The 27,402-nt window shown below is 40.0% G+C and overlaps 1 protein-coding gene across 1 annotated transcript in view; it reads right to left on the bottom strand.

The window, feature by feature from the left end:
* Positions 1 to 9,628: 9,628 nt before the first annotated feature.
* Positions 9,629 to 27,402, bottom strand: part of LOC142311159 (uncharacterized) — a 63,845-nt gene continuing 46,071 nt past the window's right edge. Inside the window, exon 5 of the mRNA XM_075349335.1 lies at positions 9,629 to 13,282. Within this exon, the coding sequence (XP_075205450.1) occupies positions 9,831 to 13,282 (3,452 nt within the window). The 3' untranslated portion in view covers positions 9,629 to 9,830. The remainder of the gene's footprint in view (positions 13,283 to 27,402) is intronic.

The following is a 27,402-nucleotide window of genomic DNA, read 5'->3' as shown; positions in this document are numbered from 1 at the left end:
AAGCCGCATCCGACCGCTGCGGCGCATTTTTCAATGCATGCCTATGGACGCCGGATGCGGCGCGATGCGGAAAAAAACGCATCCGGCCGCCGCATGCGGTTTCTTCCACTGCGCATGCTCAGTAGCGTGCCGAAACCGGAAAAAACCGGGCCGGCCGCATGTAAAAACTTATGCAAAGGATGCGGTGTTTTCGCCGCATCCGTTGCATAGGTTTCACAGCCGGATTGAGCCGCACAGCTCAAACCGGATGTGTGAAAGTAGCCTTAATGTGTCCCTACTACACAGGAATCTGGTGGCAACCAAAGATTACCATATTTTTTGTTTTTTAAGATGCACTGGATTATAAGACGCACCCTAAATTTAGAGGAGGAAAATAAGAAAAAATAATTTTTAATGTTAAAATGAGGGTCCGTCTTATAATCCTAGTGCATCTTAATCCTAAAGCTCATCAGGAAGGGCATCGGTGGTGGAGAGGCTCAGGAAGGCTGTGCGCTCTGAGGAAGGGGAGTTGCGGCTCAGGAGGGTCGGCAATACTGCGGGCTCGGGGGTGTCGCATCGGCGGGTGCCTTTGATCTGCTGGCTGGCTGTAGGGATGTCACTGCAGTGGAGCGACTCAGGAGGGTCACAGGATGGGGTGTCTCGGCAGCAGGTGCCATAGATCTGACTGTGAGCTCCATTGAATCGCACGCGATTCAGGTCAATGTTGCCACCACCGAGACATCCCGTCCTGTGACTTTCCTGAGCCACTCTACAGCTCCTCCGAGCCCTCAATATCGCCGACCCTGCCTCCTATGACCCCAATCCACCACCACCACTCTAGTAAGCCATACCTGAAACTACAGAAGTCATTAAAAATGGTATTTTGGGACTAATTTGGAAAGACCACTTGTTATATTAATTGCTCTGAGGTATGTAAATTGTACTTGTTTTACAATTTTATTGGACATAGTAGAAAGTTTGTATATTTTGCTGATAAATCTATTTTGGCCATATGGTGGCTCAGTGATTAACAAGGTTGCTTTGCAGCACTGGAGTCCTGAGATCAAATCTCTCTTCTGCAAGGAGTTTGTGTATTTTAGCACCAATTGCTCTGGCTTCTTCCCACACGCCAAATACAGCAATAGGAAGTTAGCATGTCAGCCCCAATAGGGACAGTGAATATAATGTCTGTAAACCACTGTGGAATATACTGGCACCAGTATACTGGCTGCAATCAAGCGCTGTCCACAGGGTAAGGCATGGCGTTGCAAAATGGAGTGATGACCTTCCTTATTCAAAATTCCTTTTACCTTATACAAATCTCCCACTTTACCAGCACCAAAGCAACCCCAGACCATCATATTACCTCCACCATGCTTGACAGATGGCGTCAGGCACTCTTCCAGCATCTTTTCAGTTGTTCTGCGTCTCACAAATGTTCTTCTGTGTGATCCAAACACCTCAAACTTCAATTTGTCTGTCCAGAACGTTTTTTTCCAATCTTCCTCTGTGCATTGTCTGTGTTCTTTTGCCCATATTAATCTTTTCCTTTTATAAGCCAATTTCAGATATGTTTTTTTCTTTGCCACTCTGCCCTGAAGACGAGCATCTCGGAGTTGCCTCTTCACTGTAGACGTTACACTGGCGTTTTGCGGGTACTATTTAATGAAGTTGCCAGTTGAGGATCGGTCAGGCGTAGATTTCTCAAACTAGAGACTCTAATGTACTTGTCTTGTTGCTCAGTTGTGCAGCGGGGCCTCCCACTTCTCCTTCTACTCTAGTTAGAGCCTGTTTGTGCTCTCCTCTGAAGGGAGTAGTAAACATCGTTGTAGGAAATCTTCAGTTTTTTGGCAATTTCTCACCTGGAATATACTTCATTTCTAAGAACAAGAATAGACTGTCGAGTTTCACATGAAAGTTCTCTTTTTCTGACCATTTTGAGAGTTTAATGGAACCAACAAATGTAATGCTCCAGATTCTCAACTAGCTCAAAGGAAGGTCAGTTTTATAGCTTCTCTAATCAGCAAAACTGTTTTCAGCTGTGCTAACATACTTCCACAAGGGTTTTCAAGGGATTTCTAAACATCCATTAGCCTTCTAACACAGTTAGCAAACACAATGTACCATTAGAACACAGGAGTGGTGGTTGTTGGAAATGGACCTCTATACACCTATGTAGATATTGCATTTAAAAACAGACGTTTGCAGCTAGAATAGTCATTTACCACATTAACAATGTATAGTGTATTTCTGTTTAATTTAATGTTAGCTTCATTGAAAACAAAATTAGCTTTTCTTTCAAAAACAAGGAAATATCTAAGTGACCCTAAACTTTGGAACCGTAGTATGTGTGTATAAATACAGTCATATGAAAAAGTTTGGGCACCCCTATTAATGTTAACCTTTTTTCTTTATAACAATTTGGGTTTTTGCAACAGCTATTTCAGTTTCATATATCTAATAACTGATGGACTGAGTAATCTTTCTGATTGAAATGTGGTTTATTGTACTAACAGAAAATGTGCAATCCGCATTTAAACAAAATTTGACCGGTGCAAAAGTATGGGCACCTCAACATAAAAGTGACATTAATATTTTGTATATGTATGTATATGTGTGTGTGTGTGTGTGTGTGTGTGTGTGTGTGTGTGCTCTCTCTCTAAGCAGGGCCAATTAGCAAAAGGGAAAAGATGATATCTTTGCAGAGATAGGTGTTGGAGGTTCCTTGCAATTATTTTTATTAGCATCTTTAACATGTAACTACAATTTAAGATGTTGTTGACAGTCCTGGTGCTGTATTTGTGTACTGATATTGACTATAGTGACATTAATATTTTGTAGATCCTCCTTTTGCAAAAATCACAGCCTCTAGTCGCTTCCTGTAGCTTTTAATGAGCTCCTGGATCCTGGATGAAGGTATATTTGACCATTCCTGTTTACAAAACAATTCCAGTTCAGATAAGTTTGATGGTCGCCGAGCATGGACAGCACGCTTCAAATCATCCCACAGATGTTCAATGATATTCAGGTCTGGGGACTGGGATGGCCATTCCAGAACATTGTAATTGTTCCTCTGCATGAATGCCTGAGTAGATTTGGAGCGTTTTTTTGGATCATTGTCTTGCTGAAATATCCATCCCCTGCGTAACTTCAACTTCGTCACTGATTCTTGCACATTATTGTCAAGAATCTGCTGATACTGAGTTGAATCCATGCGACCCTCAACTTTAACAAGATTCCCGGTGCCGGCATTGGCCACACAGCCCCAAAGCATGATGGAACCTCCACCAAATTTTACTGTGGGTAGCAAGTGCTTTTCTTTTAATGCCGTGTTTTTTTGCCTCCATGCATAACGTCTTTTTGTATGACCAAACAACTCAATCTTTGTTTCATCAGTCCACAGGACCTTCTTCCAAAATGTAACTGGCTTGTCCAAATGTGCTTTTGCATACCTCAGGCAACTCGGTTTGTGGTGTGCTTACAGAAACGGCTTCTTTCGCATCACTCTCCCATACAGCTTCTCCTTGTGTAACGTGTGCTGTTTTGTTGACCGATGCACATTGACACCATCTGCAGCAAGATGATGCTGCAGGTCTTTGGAGGTGGTCTGTGGATTGTCCTTGACTGTTCTCACCATTATTCTTCTCTGCTTTTCTGATATTTTTCTTGGCCTGCCACCTCTGGGCTTAACAAGAACTGTGCCTGTGTTCTTCCATTTCCTTACTATGTTCCTCACAGTGGAAACTGACAGTTTCAATCTCTGAGACAATTTTTTGTATCCTTCCCCTGAACAACTATGTTGAATAATCTTTGTTTTCAGATCATTTGAGAGTTGTTTTGAGGAGCCCATGATGCCACTCTAAATAGGAGATTCAAATAGGAGAACAACTTGCAAGTGGCCACCTTAAATACCTTTTCTCATGATTGAAACACCTGCCTATGAAGTTCAAAGCTCAATGAGGTTACAAAACCAATTTAGTGCTTTAGTAAGTCAGTAAAAAGTAGTTAGGAGTGCTCAAATCAAGAAATTGATAAGGGTGCCCATACTTTTGCACTAGTCAAATTTTGTTTAAATGTGGAATGCACATTTTCTGTTAGTACAATAAACCACATTTCAATCAGAAAGATTACTCAGTCCATCAGTTATTAGATATATGAAACTGAAATAGCTGTTGCAAAAACCCAAATTGTTATAAAGAAAAAAGGTTAAAATTAATAGGGGTGCCCAAACTTTTTCATATGACTGTATATGTGTGTGTGTGTGTGTGTGTGTGTGTGTGTGTGTGTGTGTGCTCTCTCTCTAAGCAGAGCCAATTAGCAAAAGGGAAAAGATGATATCTTTGCAGAGATAGGTGTTGGAGGTTCCTTGCAATTATTTTTATTAGCATCTTTAACATGTAACTACAATTTAAGATGTTGTTGACAGTCCTGGTGCTGTATTTGTGTACTGATACTGACTATAGTGATATATTTCTATACTAATGATGGTTCTGGTGCTGTATTCAAGTACTGTGGCCTGGTAATGTATGAATGTACGGATGATGCTGTATTCATCTACTGATGGTAGTTCTGGTTCTGCATTCATCTGATGGTCGCTCTGATGAGGTATTCATGTGCTGATGCTAATTCTGATCCTGTAGAAACTTAGGTGTAATAATCCTTAATTTCTCAGAATTGATAATAGATTACATAGGGTCAGTGTGTTGTCCATTGTACACATGGACAACACAAAGACTGAAAATATACCAGTCAGAACTAGACCGTATATGTCAGCCAAATAGTTGGTTGACTAAAGCCCTCCATACACTTTGTCATTCATCCAACAGCTATCTCTACAGACTTTCCCACTCTCACTCTGCACCCCTGGGGAGCTCTATACAGGCCGCAGCTAAGTATGTTCAAACACAATACCCTTGCAGTTGACCATGGAAAGCACAAATGTAAAAAATATATAAAGTGATTTTCAAAGGCATGCGGCCAAAGCAATTAAGGAAGTGCCATGAATCCACAAATAATTAAAATATACTTTTTATCACATGTAAAAAAAATAAATATGGCTACATCAAAATTGCAAGGTATGAAAAGAGGGGAGTAGTGACCCCCAGACCAGGTAGGATATTTTAAAGGTGCAAAAGATTACCCAAATGTACTGGTATCTAATAGTATAGAAAGTAGATATGTAACCATCATCGTAAAGAAGGATATGTGATGTTACTGTTGTCAAGTGTAAGTTAGCTTGAAGAGCATTACACTAGCATTGCTATAAATGAATCTAGGGATGTATATCATGTAAGCAATAGTAGTTGTATACCAAAATACAAAATGAAAATGCAGAAATTCATGTGCTTAAAGATGATATTAAGATCAAGTATTGTCACGAGTGTGTCACTGCCTGATGTGATCTCAGGGGATCTGGAATCAGAACATCACAGCGTATTGTTGATCACAGATCTGCTTTATTGAACGCTCGTAGTTTACCCTGCTATGTTTGTCATGCCAGAACTGATAGACCTTGTGAGCCAACTTGTTGACTCTGATATTTTGCCACTTCTTGGCTTTTAAATGGATGAACAGACTTCATTTCGTATTGTTCCAACCATCATGGCACTCACATGATACAATTTAACAATTCTCTTTGTCAGAGAGCTCTCTATCGATGAGCTGGATGATGCTGTTTCTCTTTTCTTGTGAAATCTTCTTCATGACTGCTCCTCAATTTGAACCAGTGACCTTCACTTGGGAATCAACCTAATAAAACACTCAGCTATTAGGGAATTTGATAACAGGTTATAATTTGTATAATCTGCATAACTGATCATATACTAAATAGTTGCATGTCAAATTTATGTATGAGATAGCCAAGATGACAGTCTATAAAATGAAGGTAATCTTATGCTCAAAGATTTAGTGGAGAGATATGGAGCTTGAAAATCAAAAGTTTCAAACATTGGTATCTTTTTGATTGTCACTGCATTGATGATGAATCAGACCGAGTCTCCCTTGCTGAGTCCAGACTATGTAGGCTTCGGCATGGGGGTCAGTCAGCAGTGGAATTTTATTCTTACTTCCGCAGATGGGCCACTGACACTAGGTAGAATGACCCCGCCCTTTGAAGCCATTTTTGTCAGTGTCTGACTGAAAGGCTAAAAAATACCCCTGCTATGTACAAAGCGCTTGAGTCTTTAGAGGCTGTTTTGGCTTTAGCCAGATAGACGCCTAAGAAATAGACCTGTGTTGATCCCTTTTTCTATAGATCACCCTGGGGTTTCCCATGGTTCCACATTAACCCATATAGTTAAGGAGAATCTCTCCTCGGGCTGGGTCACCGGCGGTTCACCACAAGGTGGGGGATTCTTTTGTGGTCAAAAGGATCATTTGTTGGTGCCTGTCCTTCGGTACTTAAACTTAAGAAAAATCTGTCTGAAAAACGTCTGACCCCAGGCTGTGTGGAGGATTATAGTCTTGGAAGATATGTTTTCTCTACATGTGTATCTCAGTTTGTCCTACCTGCAGAGGTTATTGTAGGTACGAAAACTGAAATTATTTCTTTTCTTTGGATGGTTGGGCAAGGGCCAATATGGTGGATGTTTGGATTGCTCAGATGCATAGTCTCCCTTGTAGTATTCTGGTGAAACCTATCCCCATATTTACTATCAACTGTATGCCTCTAGGACAGGGGTGCTTGATGCAAGGTGTGCATAACTTGAACCTTCGCATAGGGGATCTTCACGATGAAGTAATTGTGTCATGTTCTTGAAGGCCTTCCTGCCCCTATAGTACTGGGCCACCCTTGGCTGGTTAGGCACTATCCGGTGGTTGATTGGCAGTCTAGGGAGATTATTAGGTGAATTGATTTCTGTAATGATAACTGTCTGAACACTGCTCTCTACCATGTGCTCTGATCTTGAGTGTGAGGTGTTAAAGCCTCAGGGGGACACTGCTTGTCCTTCTGGGAATTTTTTTGTGCCTTTACATTTAGGCCTCTAAATTTTAGGAGAGCATCAGAAATTCAGTTCTTTCAGGTCACCCAGGTAGAAAAGAGACCTTGGACCGCCTTTCTCGTAATTTTTGGTGGCCAAGGTTGCTTCAATATGTAGTTGATTTTGTGTCTTCCTGTAATGCTTGTGTGAGTTTGAAGACCTTGCATACTCATCCATCCGGGTCTGTCCTACCATTGGCTATACCTTAGAGACCATGGATCATTTACCATGGATTTTATCACTGACTTCCTTCATCCAAAAACTCATTTTAGTAGTGGTTGATAGGTGTAGTAAAATGGCGCACTTCATTGCCCTACTCGCGCTCCCTAATGCTGAAACTTTAGCTCAAGTGTTTATCACTGAGATTGTGAAGCTTCACAGGGCTCCCTCTGTTGTGGTGGCAGATTAGGGGATTCAGTTTGTATCTAAATTTTGGAAAGCCTTTTGTTCTCGTCTGGTGGTACATCTTTCCTGTTCTTCAGCGTGCCACCCTCAACCTAACCGGTCAGACAGAATGTCTGAATATAAGTCTAGAGATGTACCCTAGGTGTTTTGTGGCTTATAATAAGGAAGTTTGAACATTATACTTACCCTTTGACTGAGTTTCCGTTAAACAACTCGGTCACCATTTTTTGGTGCATACGGCTTTCACCGTCAGTTCTGTGCTTTTAGAAGAGATGGCTGCTCGGGTGTTCCTGGGAAGGAATAATTTTCTTTGTCACTGTCTTCTGTATGGTATGGGGTACAGAACAACCTAAGGGTTATGGGCGACAGATGCAAACACATGACTGATAAAAGATGTTCGTCAGTTCCGGACCTGTGTGTGAATGATTATGTATGGCTATCCACCAGAAATATTAAGTTGAAGAAACTAGGTTCTAGGTTCATTTGACCATAGAAAGTGATCATCATTATTAATCTTGTGGTCTTGTTTTGAACTACCTCAAACACTTAAATCCATAATGTTTTTCATAGGTCATTATTTAAGAAATATGTCATATCTTTAGAGTTGTCACCCTTACAACCACCTCATTATTTTTTTATGGTAATTTAGAGCTTCAGGTGGCAGCAATCTTGGAGGGGTTATGATCTGGAAGAAATGATGTGGGTACCAGCATCGGAGGTTAATGCCACTAAGCTGGTGCTTTCTTTACATACAACTCATCCAGACAAACATGGTCCTGAGGGTCCAGAGATGCCTCGTAAAAAGGGGGCACTGTCGCAAGTGTGTCACAGCCTGATCTGATCTGGGAGGTCTGGAATCAGAAGGTACTGTTAATCGCAGATCCGCTTTATTGCCCACTCATTGTTTACCCTGAGTTGTAGCATATTTAATTCTATCTGGCATTGAAGGGGTAAAGGTTTATTTATATCCTGCAGTGATCTAACAGGTAGTTGTAATCTCAGCTGCAGCCACTTCCTTCTGCTATAAGTATACTCTCCTCACTATGCTGGCTATAACTCATATCTATGGCTGTCCACTCTGAAGGAGCTAGTCTCTGGAGAAGCTTAGGTGTAATTTCTGTTACAGCTAAGAAGTTCCTGCTGGAGAAGCTGTGGAGTGTTTGTTGTGTCTTTCCCCATCTGTTTGTGTCTTACCTTACTCATGTTGTCTTATTGCAGTGGTAAAACTAGCGTCTCGCTGGCCTTCACTAGTTAGTGTGAGTTTAGGTCCAGAGAGTGCATAGGCACGTGACAGCATATGGGGGGTGAGTACCCATCTAGAGACGTGCGCAGTCAGCAGCCTCAGGTGAGTCTTAGGAGGTGACCCTGCTCCCCTTTCCCTAGCGCCAGGGCATTCCATTGTATTGTTACCCTGATGTTCCCTCTGTGTTGCTCCGCTTACCGGGACCTGGCGCGATGCCTACAGTCACTTCGTGACAAGTATTGTAAATGGTTATTTTTAAATATATATATATATATATATATATATATATATATATATTAGCCTTAAGTGCATAGTGCATGATAGTATCAGTAAAACATAGTAGTTGACATGATTAAGCAGGCACACAATAGATTAAATGCTAACAATACAAAAATAAAAACAATAAAAGAAAAATTAACCTGTTACTTCCCCCCGCTTTTTTCATATCTTGCAATTTTTCTATAGCCATTTTGTTTTTAACGTATTAATAAAAGCTATATTTTAATTATTTGCGGATTCATGGCACTGCCTTAAAGATTCCTTTGGTCAAACGCCTTTGGAAATCACTTTATAAGCAGCTAAGTATGTTACCTTTTCCTAAATATTGGGTCCCCTTCTTAAGATGTGTTGTTATTTCTAATATTGGTGATGTTCTCTCACTCCTCATTTAATTATATGTACCTTGTGGTTAGTACTGAGTATACTTCCAACATTGTCTATTATATGTATTCTACATGTAATGAACTTTATTCTATTTATTCCCATTTATGAATTGTTACTACGGTATTATATGAATTCACCCACTGGTACTAATAGCTGCAGTGATACTTTTTCTGGATTTTCACCTGTCCCTTCTTTCTAAGCCTCCATATCTTGTTGTACTGCCATTCTTTTATTTTTTAAGTAATTTCAATAAAATGGTATTTTAATTAATATGGGGATTGTTGCATAAAATCATTAATTTAGACAGAAACTGTAATAAACTAAGGATAAAAAATTAAAGCATCGCTGACTCATACTATATTGCTGAAAGTTCCGTTTATTTTAAAGAAATAAACACAAGATACTTTAACACTTAAGAGTAACAAGGCCTAGTGTAAATGTTCTCTTCTTCTCCACTATATTATTTTTCTCTTCTACTACAAAAAGTGACATATGTGTTAACTATTGCCAAAAAGAACAAGAAACATACACTGAGGTTATATGCCTTATACATGCAGTAATTAAGTACATGCAAAAGGTTTGCCATTTGTATGGACTTGCTGATGCGCAACAAAACTGTCTTTCTGGGTGAAGCACATCCCGCACTCTGAACATATATAAGGCTTCTCATCGACATGAAGTTTCTGATGTGCAACATATGTTGCTTTCTGGGTAAAACATTTCCCACACTCCAAACACTTAAAGGGCTTTACGTCTGCATGAATTAACTGATGTCTCACCAAATATACTTTAGCGCTAAAACATTTTCCACATTCGGAACAACCAAACGGTTTCTCACCTGTATGGATTCTCTGGTGTACGACACAACTTGCTTTTTGTGTAAAACATTTGCCACAGTGAGTGCACACAAATGGTTTTTCACCTGTATGAACTCTTTGATGAGCCACATAACTGGCTTTCTGAGTGAAGCACTTGCCGCAGTCATTGCATTTGAAAGGTTTCTCATCTGTATGAATTCTTTGATGTGCATTATAACTTGCTTTCTGGGTAAAACATTTGCCACATTCTGAACACTTGAAGGGTTTGATATCTGTATGAATCAACTGGTGGCGTACCAAATACACCTTAGAACTAAACCGCTTACCACACTGACAGCACTCAAATGGTTTCTCCCCTGTGTGAATCCGCTGATGAACAATGCAACTGGCCTTCTGAGTAAAACATTTCCCACAATGAGTGCACACAAAGGGTTTCTCTCCTGTGTGGATTCTCTGATGTGCCGAATAACCTGCTTTTTGTGTAAATCGCTTTCCACAATCTTGACACTCAAAAGGCTTTTGCCCTGTGTGGATAATCTGGTGTCTTACCAAGTAGATCTTGGATGTAAAGCATTTCCCACATTCATTACAAATAAATGGCTTCTGGTCTGTGTGGATACGGCGATGGACGATGAGGTTGGAGGCACTAGTGAAACATTTTCCACACTGAGAACATACAAATGGTTTTTCCCCAGTGTGAGTTCTCTGATGTGATACATAGCTAGCTTTTTGCGTGAAACATTTACCACACACAGAGCAGGCATAAGGCTTCTCTCCTGTGTGGATTCTTTGATGTATGATACGGTTGGCTGCATTGGTAAAACATTTACCACAATCTGAACAAGGAAAAGGTTTCTCTCCTGTGTGCGTTCTCTGATGCTCATCAAAGCTCTTCTTTAGTCGAAAACACTTTCCACAAGATGAACACTCAAAAGGTTTCTCCCCAGTATGAATTCGTTGATGAACCACACAACTTGCCTTCTGTGTAAAACACTTCCCACATTGAGTGCACACAAATGGTTTCTCCCCTGTGTGAATCCTTTCATGAGCAAGGTAACTTGCCTTTTGAGAGAAGCACTTACCACACTGAGCGCATACAAATGGTTTCTCCCCTGTGTGAATTCTCTGGTGGGTAATATAACTGGCTTTTTGTGAAAAACATTTACCACATTCATTGCACACAAAGGGCTTTTCACCAGTGTGGATTCTCTGGTGTGCAAGATAATTTGCTTTCTGGACAAAACATTTGCCACAGTTGTTACACTTAAATGGTTTCTCATCTGCGTGAATTCTCAGATGTGCCATATAACCCGCTTTTTGAGCAAAACGCTTGCCACACTCTGTACATTGAAACGGCTTTTCTCCTTTGTGGATTAACTCATGCCTTACAAGATAGATTTTAGAACTAAAGTGTTTTCCACATTCCAAACACTCAAAGGGTTTCTCACCTGTGTGGGTTCTCTGATGCACAATGCAGCTTGCTTTCTGGGCAAAACATTTGCCACACTGGGAACAGACGAATGGTTTCTCACCTGTGTGAATTCTCTGGTGGACAATACAACTTGCCTTTTGAGCAAAACATTTTCCACACTGTGAGCAGACAAATGGTTTTTCCCCAGTATGAGTTCTCTCATGAGACAGATAGCTTGCCTTTTGCGTAAAACACTTTCCACACAGCCGGCACATAAATGGCTTCTCCCCTGTGTGAATTCTCTGATGTGTGAGGTAACTGGCTTTCTGCGTGAAGCACTTTCCACATAGGGCGCACACAAACGGCTTTTCTCCAGTGTGAACCCGCCGATGGGTGATGTAACTTGCTTTCTGGGAAAAGCATTTGCCACAATCCATGCATTTAAAGGGCTTCTCTTCAGTATGTATTCTTTGATGAGCATTATAACTGGCTTTTTGACTAAAACACTTCCCACAGTCAAAACAAGCAAAGGGTTTCTCACCCGTATGGGTCATTCTGTGTCGGACTAAATAGATTTTTGAACTAAAACACTTTCCACAGTCTGAACATTCAAATGGTTTTTCCCCAGTGTGAATTCGCTGGTGTACAATGCAACTTGCCTTCTGGGAAAAGCATTTACCACAGTGGGAACAGATAAAAGGTTTTTCACCTGTGTGGATCCTATGATGTGCCAGGTAACTTGCTTTCTGAGAGAAACATTTACCACACTGAGAACAGGCAAAAGGCTTCTCTCCTGTGTGGATCATGCAATGTCTCATAAGGTACACCTTTGAGCTGAAACATTTGCCACATTCAAAACAAACAAAGGGTTTCTCCCCTGTGTGGATTCTCTGATGAACAATACAGCTGGCTTTCTGAGTAAAACGCTTGCCACAATAAAAGCACACAAATGGCTTCTCACCGGTGTGAATTCGTTGATGTGCAAGGAAACTGGCTTTCTGGGTGAAGCACTTGCCACAATGAGAACATACAAATGGTTTCTCCCCAGTATGGATTCTCTGGTGCACTAAACGGTTTCCAGCACTGCTAAAACTTTTTCCACAGTCTGAGCATGGGAATGGCTTTTCAATTTCATGAATTCTCGTGTGTCTACTAAGGTAAAAGCTAGAAATAAAACACTTTCCACATTCAGAACATACGTACGGTTTCACGTCTTTGTGCGTTTTCCTATGAACAATGAGATCTGAGGCACTTATAAAGGATTTTCCACATTCGGCACAAGAAAAGTTGTTCTCACCTTGGTGGAGTCTCTGATGTTTTATGAAACCTAGCTTTGAAATGAAAACATTTCCACACACTGGACATACAAATTGTTTCTGTTTTTTGTGAATTCCCTCATGTTCAAACAGTTCAGATTCATAAGACAACATTTTACTAGCATCAAAACAAGCAAATACGTTAGCTTTGTGAAAGAGGTTCTCTTGTTTGACAAGGTCTGCACTCATTATGGACAAATTAAGAGGTTTATCTTCTTGGTTGATTCTTTGGTTGTAACAAGTTGTAGAATATTCAGTCCAATGGCTGAACTGACGTGGAGGCAAATGTAAAGAATGAAATCCATTTTGTTCCTCTGACTTTAGTTTAATAGGAACAATTGATGCCTTGCTTCTTGTAATTCTAGGAATATAATCTTCAGTAACAATGGAAGCTTCTGTTATCCATTCCAGTGGAAAAAAGGGTGAGGAATCTCTCTCAGGAATGGTCCCATTAATGGACTCACCAGCTGCAATGATAAAAAGAGCAATTCTGAAACCATAGGGATGAGCTTCAAATATTCTATCACATGTTAAAGGGAACCAACCACCAGGATTTGCTATATAATGTAAAGGCAGTACCATACTGGCACTAGGATGCTGGATCCATGCATACCTTGGTTGTAGAAAGATTGGATGCTTAATTGCTGAAATATCTGTAATCAAAGTTGCAGAAATGCAGTGCACTTTGGTTGAAGTGTACAACGGGGGTGGGTCGGGTCCTGCTATGTTTACCCGCCCCTGTCTGCTGTCCTAGACATTCTCCCCAGGCCCCCCCAACCCTGTCGCTGCATTCTGTAATTTATTCAATTACTAGTTTATGAATACTTCACAAATATGCCACCGGAGTCAGTGCATGTGCAGAGCGCTATCTGCGGCACCATCTTATTGAAGACGTTCTGCTCCTCCTTCCGATGGCTCTGATACTGCTGCAGAGGGTGGCGCATGCGTCCTCACATGCTTTTCCCTGCACAAGCTCACGGGAGCACACGTTTTTTTACAATAGCAGATGAGCCCGCCCCCAGCAGCAGCAGCATCAATCAGCAGCTCCCCGCACAAAGACACACATAGTCGGGATGCTTACAATCACAGCACCGTGCGCAGGTATATTCAGTTACGCGGCCATCATAGTTCTTTACTAGTTTAAGCCCATTTTGACACCAATGTTTTTCTATAGATACATATAAAAATAAATCGAGTTAAATAAAAATGTCTTAAAACATTCTCTCTCATTATTCTGGCATTTCGTAAATCATTAGTGTATAATCAGCTGGGCCAAAAACAAGGGAAGTTTAAATGGCCAATATATCAACCCCCACTTATAACATGAATCAGGAATTGTCTATGAATAATTGCAATTTTCATTAGAACAATAGAAAAAAAGACAATACACAATTATAAAAATTTTTTTTTTCTATTGTTCTAATAAAAATTGCAATTATTCATAGACAATTCCTGATTGATTATTCCTGTTATATAGTGGGGGTTGATATATTGGCCATTTAAACTTCCCCTGTTTTTTGGCCCAGCTGATAATAAACTATGTACTGTATATGTATAAGGGAAGTGGCCGTTACACTTAAAAAATGAATGTCCACGCTGTTTTTGTTGTTCTAATTATTTAGTAAATCATTGTGGTAATCCTAATTACATTACATGGGAACGGTTTATTCTGATTTCACATCAGATAATGTTTTTTTAGATAATGTATGTAAACTTCTGGTTCCAGCTGTATATATATACCATCCGATAAATATGGCACCATCCTGCTATATATGGCACTATGTGATATATGTGGACCCATACTGATATATATGTCATCATCCGCTATATATGGCCCGCTATTGACACACACATATATATATATATATATATATATATATATATATATATATATACGGTATATACATACATACATACATACAGCTCTGGCAAAAATGAAGAGACCACTGCAAAATTGTCAGTTTTTCTGATTTTTCTCTTTATAGGTATATTTTTGAGTAAAATGTAAATTGTTTTTTTATTCTATAAACTACTGACGTCTCCAAATTTCCAAGCAATACATTTTGTATTTATTTTTTGAAAATGAGAAATGGTCAATATAACAAAAAAATGTATTGCTTTCAGACCTCATATAATGCAAAGAAAACCTTATGCTACTCTTGGCACTTACATATAAGCAGTTCTTCTTTGTTTGATGGCTTGTGACTATCCATCTTCTTCTTGATTACATTGTAGATGTTTTCAATGAGGTTCAGGTCAGGAGATTGGGCTCATCATGACAGGGTTTTGATGTGGTGGTCCTTCATCCTTCATCAACACATTGATTGACCTAGCTGTGTAGCATGGCACATTGTCCTGCTGGAAAAAGACAGTCCTCAGAGTTGGGGAACATTGCTTGAGCAGAAGGAAGCAACTGTTTTTTTCCAGGATAACCTTGTATGCGGCTTGAGTCATACATCCTTTGCAAAATTTACTCTGCCCATTTGCAGCCTTGCTGAAGCATCCTCAGATCATCACTGATCCTCTACCAAATTTCACAGTGGGTGCATGATACCATGGCTTGTACGCCTCTTCAGGTCTCCATTTAACCATTAGATGACCAGGTGTTGGGCAAAGCTGAAAATTAGACTCATCAGAGAAGATTACTTCACTCCAGTCCTCTATGGTACAATTCTTATGGTCTTTGGCAAGCCTCAGCCTGGCTCTCCTTTGCTTTACATGACCTGAGCCCTGCCTCTAGGAGCTTGTTACGAACTGTTCTTGCCGTGCACTTCACCCCAGCTGCCGCCATTCCTTATGTAGGTCAGTGTCATAGCCAGCCCAATCTCCAGACCTGAACCCCATTGAAAACCTTTGGAATGTAATCAAGAGGAAGATGGATAGTCACAAGCCATCAAACAAAGAAGAACTGCTTAAAGTTTTGCGCGAGGAGTGGTATAAGGTCACCCAAAAGCAGTGTGAAAGACTGGTGGAAAGCATGCCAAGACGCATGAAAGCTGTGATTAAAAATCATGGTTATTCCACAAAATATTGATTACTGAGCTCTTTCTGAGTTAAAACATTAGTATTGTTGTTTCTAAATGATTAGGAACTTGTTTTCTTTGCATTATTTGAGCTGTGAAAGCAATGCATTTTTTTTGTTATTTTGATCATTTCTCATTTTCAGAAAAATAAATAAAAAATGTATTGCTTGGAAATTCAGAGACATGTTGTCAGTAGTTTATAGAATAAAAGAACAATTTACATTTTCCTCAAAAATATACCTATAAAAAGAAAAATCTGAAAACTTAAAATTTTATAGTGGCCTCTTAATTTTTGCCAGAGCTGTATATGTCAGGAATGGGATGGTGTCATATATACGAAAGGCTGCTGATAAGTCTTCGGCTTTGTGATCTTTTTTTTGTTTCTATGTAATGAATGTTACATTACATGAAAGCCTTATGTGTGTAATATATGTTTTCAAAATGTTGTGTTTGCTGCTTATGGCAACAGTGTTCTACAAACGTGGGAAAACAAAATGACGGAGTCTAATGCGATATTCACAGCAACTGAGAGCAGAGGAGCGATAAAATTATTGTTTCTGCAAGGAAAGTATCCGAAAGATATTCATGGTGACATGTCACAGACAATGGGGGATCAATACCCTTCAGATTCCACAGTTAAGAATTGGGTTGCCAAATCTAAAACGGGCCACTTCAGCACCAATGATGAGGAATGTCCTGGAGGACTGAGAGGGGTTGTTGTTCCGGAGATCGTTAATGTTGCACACAACCTCATACTGGAGAATCAAAGAATTTCAGCTAAAGCAATAGCAGACATCATGGGGATTTCCTGTGAACTTGTTTGTGTCATTATCCATGAACATTTAGACATGAGGAAGCTATCTGCAAAGTGGGTCCCCAAATGTTTGACAACAGACCAGAGAAGAATGCAAGTGAAAAGTTCCCAGTCCATATGTCAGCGTTTCCGGTCTGATAAGAACTTCCTGGATCGACTATGGATGAGACCTGGATTTATTTTTATGACCCTGAAAACAAGGAGCAGTCAAAAGAGTGGAGGCACAGTGGTTCTCCTCGTCCAAAGAAGTTCAGGGTGCAAAAATCAGCCACTAAGGTGATGGCATCTGTGTTCTGGGATAAGGAGGGCGTGCTGCTAGTGGACTACCTTCAAAAGGGTTTCACCATCAATGCAAGATATTACATTAAACTTTTGGACCAATCGAAGGCAGCTCGGAAGGCACAAAGGCGCGGCAAGCTGTCCAAAGGAATCTTGTTCCTGCAAAACAATGTCTCTGCTCACACTGCACAAGCGACCACGGCAAAACTGGCAGAGCTGGGCTTCCAGCTGGTTGACCACCCATCTTATTCATCAGATCTAGCTCCCTCCGACTATCATTCGTTTCCAAACCTGAAGAAACACCTCAATGGTACCAAATTTCACACCATTTCTGATGCCATGGCTGCTACGGATGCCTGGTTTGAGGCACAATCGAAATCCTTGTTTTTGCTAGACTTCCAGAACTTGGAATACTGATGTAAGAAGTGTGTTGACATCAGTGGAGAGTATGTGGACTAAATGTAAAGTTTCAGCGTCCTATCTCGTTTCTTTCAGGGTAAAGCCAAAGACTTATCAGCAGCCCCTCGTATCGGATGGAACCATACAAGTTCATCTCAATAAATTAGAGTATCATCAAAAAGTTAATTTATTTCAGTAATTCAATACAAAAAGGGAAACACATATATTATATAGAGTCATTACACACAGAGTGATCTGTTTCAAGTGTTTATTAATGTTGATTATTATTGCTTACTGCCAATGAAAACCCAAAAGTCATTATCTCAGAAAATTAGAATAATTACCACAAAACACCTGCAAAGGCTTCTTAAGTGTTTAAAATGGTCCCTTAGCCTAGTTCAGTAAATTACACAATTAGACTTGACAGATGTCCAGAAGACAGTCATTGACACAAGGAGGGTAAGGTACAAAAGGTCATTGCTAAAGAAGCTGGCTGTTCACAGAGTGCTGTATCCAAGCATATTAATTTAAAGTTGAGTGGAAGGAAAAAGTGTGGTAGAATAAGGTTCACAAGCAACCGGAATAACCACAGCCTTGATAGGATTGTTAGGATTGTTAAGAAAAGGCCAAATAATAATTTAGGGGATATTTACAAGCAGTGGACTGCTGCTGGAGTCAGTGCTTCAAGAGCCACCACACACAGACGTATCCAGGATATGGGTTGCAACTGTCGCATTCCTTGTGTCAAGCCACTCATGATTGCTAGACAACGCCAGAAGCGTCTTACCTAGGCCAAGGAGAAAAAGAACTGGACTGTTGCTCCGTGGTCCAAGGTGTTGTTTTCAGATGAAAGTAAATTTTGCATTTCATTTGGAAATCGTGGTCCCAGAGTCTGGAGGAAGAGTGGAGAGGCTACAATCCAAGCTGCTTGAGGTCTAGTGTGAAGTTTCCACAATCAGTGATGGTTTGGGGAGCCATGTCATCTGCTGGTGTAGGTCCACTGTGTTTTATCAAGACCAAAGTCAGCGCAGCCGTCTACCAGGAAATTTTAGAGCACTTCATGCTTCCCTCTGCCGACAAGATTTTTGGAGATGGACATTTCCTTTTCCAGCAGGACTTGGCACTTGTCCACACTGCCAAAGGCCTGTGACACACATCCGTGCCGCCGGTACGTGTTTGCCATTTTTTGCACGTACCGGCGGCACGGAGACACGTTAACCAATGCTACCCTATTGTAGCAGGCACACACACGTAAAACCACACGGAACATGTGTCCGTGTGCGTTTGTACGTGTGTGCGTTTTTCAAAGTGCTGACATGTCAGTGTTTTCTCCCGCAGCACAGGTGTCACACGGCCCACACCCGTACCACACGGGTGTAGTATGGATGCGGTCCCGTGTGACACACGCCAGCGAAAACACACGTGTCAGTGAAAAAAAAAAAAAACCATTAACTCACCTTCTCCTGCCCTCCTGTCTCTGCCGCTGCTGCCTCTTGCTGCCGACCGCCGCTCATTATTCTCATTGAATATTCACTTCACTGCCTGGCAGCAGCAGCAGCGGGGAGACGGGAGGGCTGGAGACCGAGGATCAGCACCACGGACAGCAGGAAGGACCAGGTGAGTATGTTAATTACCGGTTCTACGTGTGCTATCGCGGATAGCACACGTAGAACACACGTGTCCCGCACGTACCAGAGACACGTACTTACCTGCACGCAACACGCAGGGGAAATACGTGTCTCTCGGCACGTGCATGATTTTCACGTGAATGTGGCAGAGGCCAAAAGTACCAATACCTGGTTTAATAACCACATTATCACTGAGCTTGATTGGCCAGCAAACCCGCCTGACCTAAACCCCATAGAAAATCTATAGCGTATTGTCAAGAGGAAGATGAGAGACACCAGACCCAACAATGCAGATGAGCTGAAGGCTGCTATCAAAGCAACCTGGGCTTCCATAAACACCTCAGCAGTGCCACAGGCTGATCACCTCCATGCCATGCCGCATTGATGCAGTAAGTTATGCAAAAGGAGCACCGACCAAGTATTGAGGCATTTACTGTACAGACTTTTCAGTAGGCCCCAACATTTCTGAGTTTAAAGTAATTTTTTCAGGTTAGTCTTATATAATATTCTAATTTTCTGAGATAATGACTTTTGGGTTTTCATTGCCTGTAAGCCATAATCATCAACATTAACAGAAATAAACAAGTGAAATAGATCCCTCTGTGTGTAATGACTCTATATTATATATGGGAATAGATCACTCTGTGTGTAATGACTCTATATAATATATGGGAATAGATCACTCTGTGTGTAATGACTCTATATAATATATAGGAATAGATCCCTCTGTGTGTAATGACTCTATATAATATATAGGAATAGATCCCTCTGTGTGTAATGACTATATATACTATTTAGGAATAGATCACTGTGTGTAATGACTCTATATAATATATAGGAATAGATCCCTCTGTGTGTAATGACTCTATATAATATATAGGAATAGATCACTCTGTGTGTAATGGCTCTATATAATATATAGGAATAGATCTGTGTGTAATGACTATATATAATATATAGGAATAGATCCCTGTGTGTGTAATGACTCTATATAATATATAGGAATAGATCCCTGTGTGTAATGACTCTATATAATATATAGGAATAGATCACTCTGTGTGTAATGACTCTATATAATATATAGGAATAGATCCCTCTGTGTGCAATGACTCTATATAATATATAGGAATAGATCACTCTGTGTGTAATGACTCTATATAATATATAGGAATAGATCACTCTGTGTGTAATGGCTCTATATAATATATAGGAATAGATCACTCTGTGTGCAATGACTCTATATAATATATAGGAATAGATTTCACTGTGTGTAATGACTCTATATAATATATAGGAGAAAATCACTCTGTGTGTAATGCCTCTATATAATATATAGGAGAAGATCACTCTGTGTGTAATGACTCTATATAATATATAGGAATAGATTTCACTGTGTGTACTGACTCTATATAATATGTAGGAATAGATCACTCTGTGTGTAATGACTCCATATAATATATAGGAATAGATCACTCTGTGTGTAATGACTCTATAATATATGTGTTTCCCTTTTTGTATTGAATTACTGAAATAAATTAACTTTCTGATGATATTCTAATTTATTGAGATGCACTAGTATGTACTGTATCACAACATAGATAAAATGATGGTGCCATATATAGCAGTATGGTGCCATATATAGCAGTATGGTGCCATATATAGCAGGATGGTGCCATATAAGTAATGATGGTTCCATTTAAGTCATTAATGATGTACCTACTCTGCTGTATATAGCACCATCCAGCTATATGTGACACCATCCAGCTATATATGGCCCTGATATACAGATAGGGACTCTAGATTGTGAGCCCCAATGGGGACAGCTTTGCCAATGTATATAAAGCTCTGTGGAATTAATAGCGCTATATAAATGAATAAAATTATTATTATATCAGTATATACACACTAGACATGTATGTATCCAGCTGTGTGTGTGTCAGAGTATACATACTGTATATAAAATATATATATATATATATATATATATATATATATATATACACTACAGACCAAAAGTTTGGACACACCTTCTCATCTCTAGAACAACTATTAAGAGGAGACTTTGTGCAGCAGGCCTTCATGGTAAAATAGCTGCTAGGAAACCACTGCTAAGGACAGGCAACAAGGAGAAGAGACTTGTTTGGGCTAAAGAAGACAAGGAATGGACATTAGACCGGTGGAAATCTGTGAAGGAGAGTGATGGGGTGCTACGCAAGATGACCTGGCCTCCACAGTCACCAGACCTGAACCCAATCGAGATGGTTTGGGGTGAGCTGGACCGCAGAGCGAAGGCAAAAGGGCCAACAAGTGCTAAGCATCTCTGGGAACTCCTTCAAGACTGTTGGAAAACCATTTCCAGTGACTACCTCGTGAAGCTCATCAAGAGAATGCCAAGAGTGTGCAAAGCAGTAATCAAAGCAAAAGGTGGCTACTTTGAAGAACCTGGAATATAAGACATATTATCAGTTGTTTCACACTTTTTAAGTATTTCATTCCACATGTTTTAATTCATAGCTTGAATCCTTCAATGTGAATCTACAATTTTCAGAGTCATGAAAATAAAGAAAACTCTTTGAATGAGAAGGTGTGTCCAAATGTTTGGTCTGTACTGTGTGTGTGTATATATATATATATATATATATATATATACATAGCTGGTAGACATATACATTTGCAGTTAGTTAGACAGCTTCATAGACATATAAATATTATATACTGTACATTTACATTGCTGTATAGCTATATATATATATATTGTATATAGCTGTATATATCTAAAATATACTGTATATACACACATGGCTGTATGGACATTACATATATATATATATATATATATATATATATATATATATATATGTATAGTACAGACCAAAAGTTTGGACACACCTTCTCATTCAAAGAGTTTTCTTTATTTTCATGACTCTGAAAATTGTAGATTCACATTGAAGGCATCAAAACTATGAATTAAAACATGTGGAATGAAATGCTTAAAAAAGTGTGAAACAACTGTAAATATGTCTTATATTCTAGGTTCTTCAAAGTAGCCACCTTTTGCTTTCATTACTACTTTGCACACTCTTGGCATTCTCTTGATGAGCTTCAAGAGATAATCACCGGAAATGGTTTTCCAACAGTCTTGAAGGAGTTCCCAGAGATGCTTAGCACTTGTTGGTCCTTTTGCCTTCACTCTGCGGTCCAGCTCACCCCAAACCATCTCGATTGGGTTCAGGTCTAGTGACTGTGGAGGCCAGGTCATCTGGCGTAATACCCCATCACTCTCCTTCTTAGTCAAATAGCCCTTACATAGCCTGGAGGTGTGTTTGGGGTCATTGTCCTGTTGAAAAATAAATGATGGTCCAACTAAACGCAAACCGGATGGAATAGCACGCCGCTGCAAGATGCTGTGGTAGCCATGCTGGTTCAGTATGCCTTCAATTTTGAATAAATTCCCAACAGTGTCACCAGCAAAGCACCCGCACACCATCACACCTCCTCCTCTATGCTTCACGGTGGGAACCAGCCATGTAGAGTCCATCTGTTCACCTTTTCTACAAAGACACGATGGTTGGATCCAAAGATCTCAAATTTGGACTCATCAGACCAAAGCACAGATTTCCACTGGTCTAATGTCCATTCCTTGTGTTCTTTAGCCCAAACAAGTCTCTTCTGCTTGTTGCCTGTCCTTAGCAGTAGTTTCCTAGCAGCTATTTTACCATGAAAGCTTGCTGCACAAAGTCTCCTCTTAACAGTTGTTCTAGAGATGAGAAGGTGTGTCCAAACGTTTGGTCTGTACTGTATATATATATATATATATATATATATATATATATATATATATATATATACACACATATCTAGAGATCAATACATGTATCTATAGGAAAACATTGGTGGCACAGTGAGCTTAAACTACTTAAGGATTGTGGTGGCCGGTTAGAAGAATATACCTGCGGATGGTGCTGTGATTCCAAGCGTCCTGGCGATGTGTGTCTCTCTACGGGGAGTTGCTGAAAGATGCTGGTGCTGCTAGGGGAAGCTCTGTTCTGTTATTGTAAACCAGCACGCAGGGGAAAGCATGCGAGGGTGTATGCCACCTTCAGAAGCATCATCAGAGCCAGTAGAGGTAGGAGCAGAACGTCTTGAATAATAAGACGCCGGAGAAAGCATTCTGCACATGTGCTTGCTCTGGCGCCATCTTTTTAAAGTATTCATGAACAAGTAGTTGATATAGTGAATAAATTAAAGAATGCAGCAATAGGGGCGGGTGAAAATAATAATAATAATACTAATAATAATAATACTAAGTTTTTTTTCAATAGCGCCAACATATTCCGCAGCGCTTTACAATTCAGAGGGGACATATACAGACAATATGAGACAATACAAAATAACAAAATTCAGATACCAGGAGGAGGCCCTGCTCGTAAGCTTACAGTCTATGAGAAAATAGGGGAGGCACTAAAGGTGAATGGGGGGGAGAAAAGCTTGTCATATATGGTCCAGCCATCGATTTAATAGGGGATTCAAAACCAGCTGCATGAACCTGTCATCGGCCAGAATTTACACAGGTACAGGGGACGAGAACTGGAAGTAAATTTTTATGAAGGGCAGAAAGGGACTAGATTAGATCAGGGCAGTGAGGTGATAGGCTAGTCTAAAGAAATTAGATTTTAGAGCCCGCTTAAAGGTGTGGATGTTGGGAATTAATCGGATTGTTCTTGGTAGTGTGTTCCAGAGCATTGGCGCAGCTCGTGAAAAATCTTGAAGACGGGAGTGGGAGGTTCGAATTGTTGAGGATGTCAGTCTTAAGTCATTAGCAGAGCGGAGGGCACGGGTGGGGTGATAGACAGAGATGAGGGAGGAGATGTAGGGGGGTGCGGAACCGTGGAGAGCTTTGTAAGTGAGAGTGATAAGTTTATGTTGGATTCTGTAGCGGATAGGCAACCAGTGCAATGACTGGCACAGAGCAGAGGCATCAGTGAAGCGGTTGCAGAGGAAAATGATCCTGGCTGCGGCATTCAGGATGGATTGGAGAGGGGAGAGTTTAGTAACAGGGAGACCAATTAGTAAAGAATTACAATAATCCAGGCGAGAATGAATGAGAGCGACAGTAAGTTTTAGCAGAGTCAACGGTAAGAAAAGGTCGAACATAGCAGCACCCGACCCACAGAGGCCCACCCCCCCGGTACATGTCAATCAAAGTGCACTGCATTTCTGCAACTTTGATTACAGATATTTCAGCAATCAGGCAACTGATCTTTCTACAACAGGTATGCTTGGATCCAGTTTCCTAGTGCAAGTATGGTCTTCATATAGCAAAATCCTGGTGATTGCTTTTCTTTAAATCTTTACAGATTACAGTGGTTTTCCTATTATTAATTGACAGCATGGAGTTACTGAAATGATGTTCGAAACCTTGATAAATCATAAATAACTGTGAAGGGGCAGAAGTGCAGGCTTGACGCTACAGACTCTTCTAACTCTCATCCATTAGAATGGGCCTAAACTGCTGATCTCTGTAGAAGGGATGATTTGTAGAATATGTGGGAGGCCCTGAAATCTCCTACGATCACAAAGTGATGGCAAATACAGTACTTTCATTAAAATATGGATAATACACATTTAAAATCACAAGACTTAATGTGCCTGCAAAAAAATAGATTAAATACGATGTCTGAAAAACCTATATCTATGGGAACCCTGGCATACAGAAAATGCTTGATTTTCAATTACAAATGTAATACAAACCTTATTTTCCCATCATTATTTATGTCCCATAATACAGTATATCACAAAAGTGAGTATGCCCCTCACATTTTTGTAAATATTTTATTATATCTTTTCATGGGTCAATATTGAAGATATGACAGTTTGATACAATGTAAAGTAATCAGTGTACAGCTGGTATAACAATGTAAATTTGGTGCCCTATAAATAACTCAACACACAGCCATTAATGTCAAACCTGTGTGCAACAAAAGTGAGTACACCCTTAAGTGAAGACAGCCAAATTGTGCCCATGTAGTCATTTTCTCTCTCCAGTGTCATGCGACGCATTAGTATTACAAGGCTGAAGATTACCAGCAGTTTAACACGATAGATTCCACTCAGAACAGATCTCACAATGGTAGACCAAAGATGTTGAGTGCAAGTGCTCAGCATCATATCCAAAGGTTGTCTTTTCAAAATGAAGCCTCTTCTAAAGATGATGCAGAAGAAAGCTAGCAAACATTTTGCTGAAGATACGCAGACTAAGGACATGGATTACTGGAACCATGTCCTGTGGTCGGATCAGACAAAAAAAGGAGTACAAAGACAAGTGTTTCTGGCCAGCATTCAAGCATTGTGGTGGGTGTGTCATGGTTTGGGGCTGTTGAGTGCTGCCGACTGTGGGGACCTGCAGTTCATTGAGGGAACCGTGAATGCCAACATGTACTATGACATCCTGAAGCAGAGCATGATCCTCTCCCTTCGGAAACTGCGCCGCAGGACAGTATTTCAAGATGATAATGACATCAAATTCACCTCCAAGATGACCAATGCTTTGCTAAAGAAACAAAGTAAAGTTGCTGGACTGGCCAAGCATGTCACCAAACCTAAACCCTATTGAGCATCTGTTGGATATTCTCAAACCAAAGGTGGAAGAGCAGAAGGTCTCTAACATCTACCAGCTCCATGATGTCGTCATGGAGGATGGAAGAGGATTCCAGTGGATCCTGTGAAGCTCTAGTGAACCCCATACCCAAGAGAGTTAAGGCAGTGCTTGAAATTAATGGTGGACACACAAAATATTGACACATCAAGCAAAATTTGGGCTGTATGTGTATTGAGATATTAGAGGTCACACAAATATACACTGTTATACAAGCTGTACACTGATTACTTTACATTGTATTAAAGTGTCATATCTTCAGTGTTGTCCCATGAAAGATATAATAAACAATTTACAAAAATATGAGGGTTGTACTCACTTTTTGTAATATACTGCATATCAATTCTTACCTAAGATAGAGCAAAATAAGAAACAACTGCATTAAAGACAATTCAGACACCATATTCTCAGAGATACTGAATCCTATTTAAAGAGCCACATCTAAGCTACAGGCTTGGACTCCAAAATAATACAAAACAATGAATACCATTTGGATGAAAGAGTAATAAACTACATCAAACTCAAGGTTCATTGTACTCTCCCAGACCTCCTCTCAGCCAAACTGCCCAAAAAGTTGTTGTTGTTATTGTTACAACTACTAAGAGAATTGGTCTGTAGCTAATGTGTTGTCTTTTACACAGGAATTATTATTTCCGTCAACATTGTGCGTCAAATGTTTTCCTTTGCTCCAATCCAAGGTAAGAATTGCTGTAATATGGGACATAAATAATAACATGAATATAAGATTTGTATTTGTATCAAAGGCACATCATGGGTCGTAAAGGAGTTCTTTACGACCCATGATGTGCCTTTGATGCCAGCTCACAAGCCGAAACCACATCTTTCCCTGCAGAAGAAGGCATTCAACCTTCATCCACCTCTAACCCCTTAACGACCGGCCGATTTTGCACTTTCCATTTTTTTTTTGCCATTCTTCTTCTGAGAGTCTTAACGTTTTTTATTGTTCAGTCAATATGGTCATGTGAGGGCTTGTATTTTGCACAATGAGCTGTACTTTTAAATAGAACCATCAGTTTTACCATATATTGTACTGGAAAACGGCAAACAAAAAAAATTCAAATGCGGAAAAATTGCAAAAAAAGTGCAACAGCACTATTGTTTTTGAGATATTTTATTCACTGTATTCACTATATGGTTAAACTGATGTGTCGGTGTGATACCTGAAGTCAGTGCGAATTCGTAGACACCAAACATGTATAGGTTTACTTGTACCTAAGGGGTTGAAAAAAATTAGAATTTTGTCCAAAAAAAGTGGCGTACGTTTTACACCATATTCAGTGACCCATAGCGTTATCATTTTTCGGGATCTATGGCTCAGTGATGGCTTATTTTTTGCATCTCGAGCTGACATTTTTAATGGTACTATTTTTGCGCAGATGCTATGTTTTGATCGCCTATTATTGCATTTAGCGCAACATTTGTGGCGACCAAAAAACGTAATTTTGGCGTTTGACATTTTTTTGCCGCTACGCTATTTACCGATCAGAATAATTGATTTTATATTTTGATAGATTGGGCATTTCTTAACACGGCGATACCAAATAAATATATATTTTTAATTTTTTTAACCCTTTAATTTTCAATGGGGTGAATGGGGGGTGATTTGAACTTTTAGGGTTTTTTATTTTACTAGGTCCCCTAGGGGATTATATGGATCAGCTGTCTGATCGCTCTGCCATATCTGCTGATCATAGCTACACAGCTGTGAACAGCAGATATGCTCATTTTCTGTCTCACCCAGCTCTGGGCCGGGTGAAACAGTAAGTGA

Source organism: Anomaloglossus baeobatrachus, chromosome 5, assembly GCF_048569485.1.
Source record: "Anomaloglossus baeobatrachus isolate aAnoBae1 chromosome 5, aAnoBae1.hap1, whole genome shotgun sequence".
In the NCBI taxonomy this organism is placed as follows: Eukaryota; Metazoa; Chordata; class Amphibia; order Anura; family Aromobatidae; genus Anomaloglossus; species Anomaloglossus baeobatrachus.
The sequence above is the reverse complement of the archived record's forward strand: the minus strand, read 5'-3'. Positions and strand labels throughout refer to the sequence as shown.